Source organism: Tympanuchus pallidicinctus, unplaced genomic scaffold (genome assembly GCF_026119805.1).
Source record: "Tympanuchus pallidicinctus isolate F22 unplaced genomic scaffold, pur_lepc_1.0 scaffold27, whole genome shotgun sequence".
NCBI lineage: Eukaryota > Metazoa > Chordata > Aves > Galliformes > Phasianidae > Tympanuchus > Tympanuchus pallidicinctus.
In genome coordinates, this window is record NW_026294744.1 from 2,562,755 (window position 1) to 2,574,608 (window position 11,854).

Here is an 11,854-nt window from a genome sequence, read left to right on the forward strand (position 1 = left end):
TGTGACAAGTACAAGACAGAAAGACGGGCAACATACATATGGTCTTCTTTTTACAACAGGCACATTCATCATCCACTCTATTTTCCCCCACCTCATAAACAGTAAGACATTTGCGCATGGGAATCAAGAGGAGAGTGTGAGACATCAAAAGATGAGTGATCTCAGAAAGTCAGAATGAATGGCAAATCCAACTTGGAAAATAATCCTTTGGAGCACAACCCCTGCAGCAAGAAGAACACTACAAACCAAAAGCAAAATCAAAACACTGGTGGGGGGGGGGAGGCTGGGAAATAAGGTGGTAGGAAGGCTGATGAGAGCTGTGGAATGCTCTGATGGGAACAGCTCAAAGTCATTTTCACATCTGTCCCTGACACTCCCTAGCTTAAGTCTGTCTGATCATCATTAATGCTATTCCTTCTGGTTTGTAAACGAATTGAAGAAAATCATAGGTTTTCTGGTTTGTAAATGAATTGAAGTAAAGCATAACTTTTCTCCAGTTTCTATCTCTCTTCCAACTCATGAATAACAGAAACCCAGAGCAATACAAACAAGCAGACCTTTCAAACGCAGACATGGAAATACCAAAGTGCTCTAGTGCTAACAAAATGCCACCCCACTTCTCACCTATGTTTTCTAACCTGAAAAATGCAGAAAACAAAACAAGCCTACCTTGCTACAGAGGGCTTGTTCAGCCTTCTTCACACATTTTTGGGGAGCAACTGGAAAACACTTTCCTTCTGTGAAAAGCAACATACTGTTAAAACTGCTCAGGAAAATACATCATCTATCACAATTATATATAAATACGTGCTGCAGATTGATCTATCTCAGGGTCCTTCTGTTTAGACAGCTGAGTTTAGACAGCCATCTCACAAATAGGGCCACCTTGGAGAGAAGGACGCTGCAGATTCACAGGGTGGCACAAGCCTCCTGACCTTGGCTATTGTCCACACCCAAGCAAAAGGGCCACAGAAGGTGATTGAGGACTGGGAGCACGTCTTCTGTGAGAAGAGGCTGAAAGGGCTGGGCCTATTCAGGCTGGAGAAGGCTCAGGGGTATCTGAACAAAACCCACAAACACCAGAAGGTGCACAGGGGATCAAGCAAGGCTCTTTTCAGAGGACCAGTGCCAGGACAAGATGCAATGGGCACAAACTGACATGCAAGAGGTTCCCTCTGAACATGAGGAAGCACTTTTGTGCTATGCGGATGAGAGAGCACAGGCACACGTTGCCCAGAGAGGCTGTGGAGTCTTCTCCACAAGGATCCTCAAAAGCTACCTGGGCACAGGACTATGCACCCTGCCCTGAGCAGCCCTGCTCAAACAGGGGTTGGGACAGATAGGCCCAGAGATCCCGCCAACCTCAGCCATGCTGTGATTCTGTGCAAGCACGATCCGCATCCCCATCCTCACAGCCCAGCCTGTCTTCAGCCACCTCATTCTTGGGGGGCCAAAAATTCCCATTTCGCCCATTCACCTGAGAGGTTCCGACAGTAGAAACACCCACTTTCCACATGACTTTTTCCTCAGTCTCGCAGCCGCCCCGCGCTCCTCCCCACACGAGACACGCAGCCCCACCAGCCCGAGGCCGATCGGCTCCCCACGGCCTCGCCGAGCTGGCCGGAGCCGCCTGGGGCCCTCACGTTGCGGAGCCACGTGCAGCGCCGTCTGGCGAGGCGCCCAGCCCGCCTCAGCTCAGCCCTTCCCGGCGGCACGTGAGGCGGGGCAGGGCGGGAGCCGGGCTGAGGCGCGCCGCGCCGCTTTACGAACCCGGCGGCAGCCTGACACCCGGGCTGCTTTCCTCGTCGTCCGCCGCTGCCGGGGACACCCGTTCCCCGGGCCGCGCGAAAGAGAGAGCAGGGGGCGGCACTCGGCGTGTCCCCGCATGTAAGTGAGCTCCGCCCATCAGCGGCGGTGGGACGGGAGGGAGCGGGTGGGGGCTGCGGCGGCGGAGAGGGGCTGTCCGTGGCCGTGCGTGGCGGGGTCGGGGCTGCCGGTGCGCCCTGACTGGAGGTGTGCCCTTCTGCAGGAGGGTTTGTATAGAGATGTGCGAGCAGCTGCTGCAGGCAAGCGAGGTGCTGGAAGGCAAACGGTCATAACTGGCAACACTCGTTCGGGGTCAACATTAGGACAGAAACAGACCTGCATCGGAAGAACGAAAAAAATAATAATCCACAGCATCCATTCCCAAATCATCATCTTTTAGTTGGCTTATATATTTTTAAATTGTGGGAAGTCTGGAAATGCCACTTTCTGCTTCTCTAGTACTCTGAAAGCATGACCCAAGAAGCAAGCACCTGAGGAAGTTTGTGTTTCTTTCCGCCGGAGCTTAACCCATAACACAGCTCATCCACCTCTAGCTCTCTATAGCTTTCTTTCCCGCATCCTGCCTGTAGGAGCAACGCTTATACGGGTAGGTCTAATGCTGGCAGCATGGGGCTTGCAACTTATTGGGTGTCACAATAAATGTGGATCAAGAAAGGAGACCCTACCGATAATGTTTCTGCGTTTCTGAAGGGTTTCAATTAGGTTCTGCAGGTGTTTAATTCAGCCTTGCAGCTCAGACCAGCATGTGGGAATAGTGATAGTGCAGCCCTAGAGTGAGACCTGGAAAGAGCCCTGCAGAAAGCATCTGAGCTCTGCAGCAGTAAGCTTGCACCAACTGCAGCTGGGCCAGGATTTAACTCTGGATGTGACTGTGAGTAATGGAAACAGCAACGGTCCACATATACACATGATGTAAGTTTAGAATAGTTATAAGCATGTGTGATTCATTACATAATTAAGAGCATTAGGAGGAAACTTTCTGTAGGGAAAGGTTATTCTATAATTATCCTCTCTGCAGGCTTTTTATCTTCTTTTGAAACACCTGGAATTAAACAGCCCTAAAGACAAGACACATGGTTCATAGTCTGCCCTGGAGCAGCTCTTCCCGTGTTCTTGTAATCATGAACAGAGTAAGACAGATTATCTCCTTGTTCATTCATATGTACTGTTAAAATAAATTTAAAAAAAAATAATGGAGGCCGCAAATGTCTGATGAACACCTTCTTTCTTCCTGGCCCTGATTGGCTCTTTCCAAAAGGCCAATTTGTAATGCAATTCCTAGTGCACGTTTCCTTCAAAGCACTGGCTGTGCCTTCCTGAAACTGATGGATTGCCTTTCAATGAGCTTAGTTTAGGTTGCTGGGTTCTTGGCACCAGATGAAAAAGCAGCACAGCAGCAGTGTGATTGTTGTTAGCTGTAGTGACAGCCAGCACCACTGAGCATCCCCATGGCTGAGGGCAAGTTTGCACGCAAGTCGGGGAAAAGTTTATGTTGAGTTTTGGGATTCTGGATGCCTCCTCAAAGATTATTCTTGTTGGCGTGCTCTCTGATGCTTCTTGAGAAAGTACTTTCCCAAAGACTTTGCTGCGACCGCATAGGAGCATCTACTGGGATTATAGTCATGTGGCATGATGCAGTAGCACTGATAGGAGCCAGCTGGAGCCAGGGAGACACCATAATTGCATGAAACTCAACTGCTTTCTGTCCTAACACTCACATGTGCCTGTCTCCACCTTTGGGAGCCATCAGCCTTCAGAGCACCACACATATTTGGAAATAAATACATGCACCTAAAGGGCAACCTACATCTGGAAGTCCAATATCAGTTTCCAATGACTGTGGGCCATGCATCCATGGTCCACTATTTCAGAGCCACTAGGGGCAAGGAATAAAGTTCACAAATGGATGCAAGAGCCCATCTGCCTCACTGGAGCTCTGCTACTGTGCATTATCACCTGCAAAACTGATGCTCAGCTTCCACTGAAATGAGGTAACTGCATCCCCTCGCTGCCTGAGCTTTTTGCTGCAATTGGTGTGCAAAGCAATCTCTATGCCAACAGCAGCCTCTGGCTGACAAGTTCTTGATACTATAGCCACAAAGTGACAGTTAGGCACTAGGGCATGAGTGCAAAGGGGTGCTTGGAGTTTGCTTAGATTAGATGCAGACCTGCAGAAATAATAGGGAAGGGTGGTTACAGAAATAGCATCTGGGTTTGTGTCTACTGCGGTGGAAGCACCCTTTAGGATGCTGGAGACCAAGCCTATACGTGTGGCTCTGCAAAAGCTATGCTGCTCCATTTTTAACTATCTGCATGGTCTGCAGATAGTTGGTAAACTCTCTTAGCTCAATCTCTAAATTCTTCATACCCTTCAGAATTCAGTAGTGCAACAGATCCAAACCATGGCTATTTGCTAATTTTTCTCTAAAGTTTCTTCTTAGCCTGTCCTCTGCAGTGCATCTGCAGCTTTGGAGAAGGGACTGAGTTTTGGGATGCAGGGAGAGAAAGAATTGAATGATACTGAAGATCTATTTTCAAGCTCTTTCAGAAGTTGAGGACTTGAGCAGAAATTAGTAGGTGAACATACTTGGTAAATGTATGTACCAGCCCTTGTTGATCTGTGAAATTCGCAAAATGCCTGATTTATTTCCTCATCATTGCCGTATCTCCACCTTACCTGCCAGGGGAAAATGCAAACCTTTCTTGCCCACATGCTGGCCTGCCCAGTGCTTGAATGGGATTGAAATGAGATCCTGTTGCCTGGGACTGGAACATTTCTCAAGCACTTGCTTCAGGAAATAGGAATAAAAGTATCAGGCAACAGCCAAGTGATATCTCTGGTCATCTTTGTCCTCTAACTGGCCAATGCTGTAAAATAAATGGTTAGAGAAGTTGGGATGGTAATACTACCTCCACTGTAAAACTAAACTAGTTTGTATATTTTCTTGTTTGCCACCTCCATTATTTGTTCTAGAAGTCCTCCTTTTCAGTACATTTCCTTTGTTTAAAAAGGTGTTCTTGGCAGTTTTCTCAACTCCCACCTCTATGCTCTCTCTTTTGCCACTGTTCATACTACAGCAGCTCCTAGGAGTCTGAGTCCTATAAACAAGACTGCTCACTGTTAGGCAGTGTAAACAAAGCACAACAAAGAAAAATAACAGTCGCTGCCCTGAGGAGTGTTCTCCACTTCCTTGTACAGCTCTGTCCCCATACAGCAAACCTCTGCTTGGTATACACTAGAATATGGATGCACATAAGAGGTGAAGACATTTCAGCTTTACCTGTTCCCTGTCAAAGCTGCTGCCACAGACAAATCCTATAGAATTCAATGGGGATTTTTGCTCTGGTCTAGATACTGGGATAAACTTCATCCAAAATAAGCCAGGAGTCTCCACGGCAGAATCAAAGGGATTTGGGTTTACTGCCACACGCAGATAATGGTCTTTCTGTCCTCAGCAGGGAATCGCTCCTGGATGCGCTCGCCAGAGAGCAGCACCAGGGAGAAAAGATGGAGCGGCAGCTGGGGAGGATAGTGCACAGCCAGCGGAATCTCTTTGGCCCAGTAGACCATGAGCAGCTGCATTGGGACTTCCAGCACATGCTGTGCAGCAATATCGAAGGGGCCCAGCAGAAGTGGAACTTCGATTTCCTACAGGATGTGCCAATGGAGGGATTCCTGCAGTGGGAAGAGCTGGGGGGCCATGAGGTGCCAACCTTCTATCACAGCTGTGTGGTGAGAGAGAGCCGGAGGCCACTGCGGCACCTGAATCGGCCCCTGTGCAGGGAGGAAAAGGCTCACCGGTTGACCTTGACGGCACTGGCAGAGAAACCAAAGGCTTCCAAGCAAATGGGAGCTGGGAAGGTCCCAGAAGGAAAGAAAAGAAGACAGATGTCTTTAACAGGTATGAGAGGCCTTGGTATTACTCTGATGACCAAACCTGGTTCCAAACAAGAAATTCTGTGGCAGGAACATGCACTGGCATTACTTTAAAAAAAATGCAACCTTTTATAGGAGCATCTGAAAGAAAATAAAATATAAATAAATGGGCGTGTGATGTGTTTCTCGGATGTACTGGGCCACAACCATCTCCTGGCCCTCAGGGTCCCTTTAGGACCTACTAGAGTCAGAGCGGTAAGATAGTGACCACTTGATTGGGATGATTAGGAGGGTTAGACAGGCAGTGTGAGAAAAGCGGTGGAGTTATTTCTCAAGCAGGAATCAGTTCACCTTCTGACTTCAGCTTGGATATTATTCTCAGCAAAGGCATCTGAGAAATGTAAGGGCAGATCGTTGTTAAACTTGGCCAGGTGGCAGAAGAGGCTAGGTCTTCAAATGCCACTGAGCAGAACTTACTGCCAGATGTAAAAACAAAGGAGTTTCAGCATCCATAAAAGAGCTTTCAGTTCTTGAAAGTCTTTAGCATCTGCATACCAAGATCTTTTGGAAATTCCCCCCTGCACCCTCACCCTTTACTGTTCTCAACAGGAATTTGAGCTTGTTTGAAAAATCATGTCCTTTTGAGGATTTTGTTAATTCAAGTCTGAAGTTTTCAAGACCTAGACCAAAGATTTCCTTTTTGGAATTTGATGTAAGACACCAGCTTGAAATAGCCTTGGAGATAATTGAAGCTAAGGTTCAGGAAACACTTTCTGAACAGCGATGTTGATCACAGTAAATCAGGGAATAGAATAATTTGCTATTTGAGGGTATGGAACTTAACTGGTAGAGAGAGGTTGGGGGTGAGATTGGAGATTAATGAAGAGTGAACACTGTACACTAGTGTACAGAGCAGTGATATTTAATGAGTGCTCTTTTCTTCTCCAAACCACTTTACAGCCATTAACTAATTAACAGTATAATTTACAGGTAGGAGTACAGAAGAGTAATTCAGAGTACAATGCTGTGATGGTTTGAGGGAACTGCTGCTCAATTGTAAATCTTTCTCTGGGTGTGTGGGAGTAAATTATGAAGATATTTCCAGAGGATATTTTTCTTCTGGTTTTTTTTTTTCCCCGGGCAAGAAACATTTCAACAGGGGATATGGAAACCAGAATACCACACTACACAGTTTAACACTTTCCCACATATATTTTCATAAGAGAAAACACTTTAGTCCAATATCACAATATCAGTACCCTTCTCCCCAAGGAATCTGGGTCTATGAAATGGGCCAAGAAAATAGTTTGCAGTTGTCTTTTTTGATGAAAGTTGGAGATCAGTCTCTCTCTCATTCCTGCACACAGAGTGAGAGACAGACAGATAGACACAAAAGCTTACAGCCTTCGTATTGCCAGTTGAACTATGCGTTAGAAGTTTCCCTCTAGCATCAGAAAACTTTTGGGTACAGCTGAAGAAATTCAGGCAAAACTCAGATAATTTTATGGGAAAGTAATATCTACTGATACACTCTGACCCATTGCTTCTGCCCATTCACTCAGCTTCTACCATCCTCTGATGAAGTTTGTTTAGCGCTGAGATCTGAGGTTGGATCTGAGCACAGTTATCGGCATAGCTGCATTCTCCTTCAGTCAACAAAAACACTGCAGTGCTTTACATTAAGGTCCAACAATGTGTGTTTAATTTAGACTTTAAAAGACAGCTGTGGGCCATTAAATAAATATCAGCATATTAAAAGTCAGCTGTGGGGTTTTGTGGATGTTGGTGCCGCCGGAGTGGAAGGAGCAGAGGTTTTCCTGCTCTGTTTGACTCCTTAAACATGCAGAGAGCTAACCAACACAAAAGGTGGGTTTTTCCTTCTATCTTCCACCCCTTTTATGTACACTGCTCCATCCTCATTCCTTTTTGGCTGTGGTCCCAGTGTGGTTCTACTGTTTTCTGGTTCAAACACCAGATCATCTATAGGCTATAAGTCTTTTTCATATTTTCCCTTTCTTTTTATTTTTTTCTTCAATAGCAAAGGTTGGTGAACCACACCACCTCTACACTTCTTTTCTTAACTTGTTGGTTTGTGTCAGTCTGGTTCAAACCTAGGCTGCTCTTGGAGAGGTTTTAAGTCTCCTTTGCTTAAAGGTTGAGAAAATCCCTAACAATCTAGCGTTTTCACTAGCTGGTATTGCTTCAGAAACAGTTATAAAGCCCCATTTTCTGCAAGGCAGATGGGACAAAATGGGGATGAAAGGAAATCCGGTATTTAGGAAAGTATGTTTAAACAGAAATTATTCCCTCCTAGGTCCCTGCACTCAGATTTTCCTACTGATGGGCTGCAGGCAAGATATTCCTACTCAGTATGTTGCTCAGTGAAAGTAGTCATCTTCCATGGACTCTGTTTAGTGTCTTAGAGAAAGGCTAGAACTGTTAAATATGGCTCTGGGGAGTCTGTATCCCTCCATTACATGCTTCCATCAGTTCTGAAACTGGTCTCAGCTATGAGGCATGCGAGCACACAGCAGCTGGCCTCTAGCTGAATTCTTCATAGGCAGAAATGGGAATAATGATTGTCTCTTTTCTGACTTCCACCTGCTAAGCATGTCCATCATGCATTTATTTTCCCCAAATGAAATAAAAGATAGCTATGTAGAAGTCTTATAAATGGGTGTAATAAGGATTACGTTACTTTCTGCTATTCTTTTTCTCTTCTGAGAGAGTGCAGTGGATTATTGCTCTTCGTGTTCATGTTGCCAATTTGACTCTACACAAAGCTCAGGTTTAAACACTGTGAAGCCCATATCTTCAGTTAGTTTAAATAGTAGTTTTGTTATTGGGTACAAATAAATGACACCAGGTAAGCCCCATCAATTCTAAACATAAATAAGCATCTGTCTTCTAATTCAGCTAATTTAGCCCTATCTACCTGAAAAGAGTTTTTTTTCAGTATGAGGGTGGGAGGCAGGAGGTTAAATCTTATATAAACCCTTTGTTGTATTTGTAGTTCTGTAGTTAATACTGACTTATATTTGCCACTGAAAACAGAAACTCAACCACATGACTGTATGAAAAAGGAGTTCTCTCTCCTTGAGTTATATTACTTACTACCCGAGTGAAGAATGAGTTGTAATTCAGTAGCAGTGCAAGGCTTTGTGCAGCCCTGCCTGAATCCACATTTGATCTAATAAGCAGAAATAAAGTAGTCCATAAAGATGTTTCTTCTTGGTGATTTTTTTTTTTTTTTAATGTTTAAGGAGGAAAAAATAACCATTTCTGACTGGAAAGCACTGCAGCAGTAGATCTAAAAACTGGAGTTAAATGTCACATTGCTCATCTTGTGTAATAGAGCCGAGAGCCTTTTGATCAAAACTGGATAAAAGCCAGCACATTTCCTTTGTTTTGCTTGGTATTACACAGTTTTATATGGAACATACTAAAAGTATTAGTTTTATCCATTCACTAGCCTTAGAGGAGTCCAAATGACAAAAACAAGATTCGGGAGATTTCTTTGAAGCAGCCCTTATTAGCATCACAGTTGTAATTTTGTCTGTTTGCATGTTATTCTCTAGATTACTACTCAGGAAAGAAGCGAATCAGGACGAATACACAAGCTGCTGCAAAGAAGCCAACTGCCTGAAAGCAAGCACTGAACTGTCCTGTACCAGAGAGGCTACAAGCATCTGCTGGGTTTCCTTAGCATTGAAAAACTTCATGTGCAGGATTGGACCCATTACACTAAGACGTATACTGATGACAGTGATCTCACAAGTACAAAAAACTTTGGTTGGAATGAGTTCAGGCCAAATCAACTGGAAACACTTCAGTGAGAAATTACTAGCCTTAAAAGACACTAGTTAGCACATGTGGACTCTACAGGATTCGGTGAAGGCTAGCAGTTCAATGTGCACTAAAAATCACTGGACATGAGAAAATGATGAACACTTAAAAAAAAACAGCACATATGTGTGTAATGTGGTTCTTGGACATGTCAGGGTACAGTTGGGATTTTTTATATTGTTGTGTCTTTGCATATGCTTTTTTTTTTTCCTTAAAGCAGGGTGTCTTATTAAACATCACCATCTCATTTTTACAGGTCTGACAACTAAGAATAATTCCCAGGCACATCTGTGGTTTTTATCAGGTACAAAATTTTGTGCTTACAGCTATCCAGAGCATAAGTAACAGCACTTGGGTGCCAAGTATTGCTGGATTGTAAATGGAGAAAGCTGAAATTATTTGGGAAAGCTTCCACTTATATCAGCAGGCATGTTAACTCTGTATGTCTGCCCACTGTGGAAGAATTGGATAGTTCGGCTTGTTATGAGTACATGTTTCCAGATATACTCTTGCAGCTTTTAAGTCATTCCTGTTATCAGCTGTGTAAAAATTCACCTGTTATTTTCAGCTGTGCTATTCCATCTAGGACTTTGGATTTGCAGTGTAAATTAGGATAAAATTTGCTGTGCCTTCATCCACAGTTTTTAAAAATGCTTGCTGCTTGTAAGAACATGCTACAAAAGAGGTAAACTGTTTAGTTGCTTTTAGTGCTTTTTTCATACTAATATTGTTTTTGTAAGAAGAAAAAGGGAATTAATAACATAATGATCTTGACATTGTGTGGACTGCTTTTTCTGTGGCATTTGTTAACAGACTTTTCCATCACCTACTTTTTATTTCCCTTTTTCATTCCCCTGACTGGTTTGGATAACTGAGGTTTTACAGCACATAATAATCAGTGGGTAAAACAGAAAAAGAAACCTATAAAATATACACTCTAAATTATACTGCTGCATATGGCCGTAATATGCACGTGATGTTTAATGAACACATTTGGTAAGAGCTTTGTAAATGTCAGCTTTTTTAGGACATTGTGCAGTGGTGGAATACTACTTTTCATCTTGAATCTAAACAAGCCAAGGTTTATCTTGGGCAGGAAGAACCAACATGCGCATGCATGTGCACGTCAGTTGTGCACACAGGAATTGAAGTAAGGAAGTAATACATCCTGCACTGCACGCAATGTCAGGATGGTTTAGAGCATTTATTTTTTTCCCATTAAGAGCTGCAGTGATCAGATGTAAATAATGTTTGCCCCCAAATGGCAAAAAACAGCGATGATTTGTTTCTATATGCTGAGACAAATATGCTCAGCAAATTGCTCTTGGAACCTGTTTCCAGATGCATGCAAGAGAGTCACAAGAAGAGATTTTCTCTCCTGGGTTTGTGATGTAATGAGGAACCAAACTTGCTCTAGCTGATGTCAAAGGCATTTCTATGCAACTGAAGCCAGATAAGGGTCAACCTTGGCAAATGCTGCTAGTCATGCATTCGGTGTGTTTATGACTGGACCATTCTGTAACAAGCTTCTCACCACATTGAGATATAGGTGAGCAGTTGGACAATTTGTGAGATTATTTTTAAACTTGACTTGTGATTAGAACAGGCTAATATACATTTTTTAAGTGTAGTGTTTTTCCTTAATCAGAAAAATTGCACAACAGTTTCTCCATGTGTTTGTGATTTTTAAATCAGACCAATGACACTGAGCTACAGCTTTTTGTTTTGTAGCAAGGTTACTTGCAGAATTGCTTTCTGATCAGGATGACATGAGTTGTGCATAAAAGGCTGTAAGTTTGTCATGGATGTGTGAAGTAGTGTGGGGTCTTTTTCTTTCAAGAGGAGAAGGGGTGCTTCTCTTTATTAGGGGTGATGATGACTGCTGATGCATTGCTGTCCCAGAGAAACAAGGAAGGACCTTTGCATTTTCACATCAGTTCTGTAATATCCCACTACTTAAATGGACACTTAAAGTTAAATACCTGCTTCAAATGCTTTGTCATCAGGACCCATAATGTCCTATGAATTTTGTTGAAGGGTTATTTAAATTATCAGCAACAGGTTTTTTTGGATAATAGGGCAGATACTGGTCTTAGAGTTGAATGTCAGTATATTCAGACAGAAAGGTAAAGGCCCTGGCTGAAAATGCAGCTTGTGTTTACTGCATCTTAATTAGCTATGACTGTGAATTTAGTATTAGGATAGAAAAGAGATTTCTGACAATGAGACAAGGTAATATTCTTCTGCTTGCTGACTGTGCTTACTAATGTTCTTTGAAATAAGTGTACAGAACAGATAGGGCAA

General features: G+C 43.5%; 1 protein-coding gene across 2 annotated transcripts; it reads left to right on the top strand.

Annotated features, from left to right (window-relative positions):
* Positions 1 to 1,527: 1,527 nt before the first annotated feature.
* On the top strand, positions 1,528 to 11,356 carry LOC128084456 (cyclin-dependent kinase inhibitor 1-like). Of its 2 annotated transcripts, none has more exons than XM_052690519.1 (3): positions 1,528 to 1,887; positions 5,284 to 5,729; positions 9,283 to 11,356. In XM_052690519.1, the coding sequence occupies exons 2-3, from the start codon at positions 5,336 to 5,338 to the stop codon at positions 9,348 to 9,350; spliced, it is 462 nt and encodes a 153-aa protein (XP_052546479.1). In that variant the 5' UTR covers positions 1,528 to 1,887; positions 5,284 to 5,335; the 3' UTR covers positions 9,351 to 11,356. The 2 variants fall into 2 exon arrangements, with proteins under 2 accessions (XP_052546479.1, XP_052546478.1); XM_052690518.1 differs by having other exon boundaries at positions 1,777 to 1,887; positions 5,287 to 5,729.
* The last annotated feature ends 498 nt before the right edge of the window (positions 11,357 to 11,854 follow it).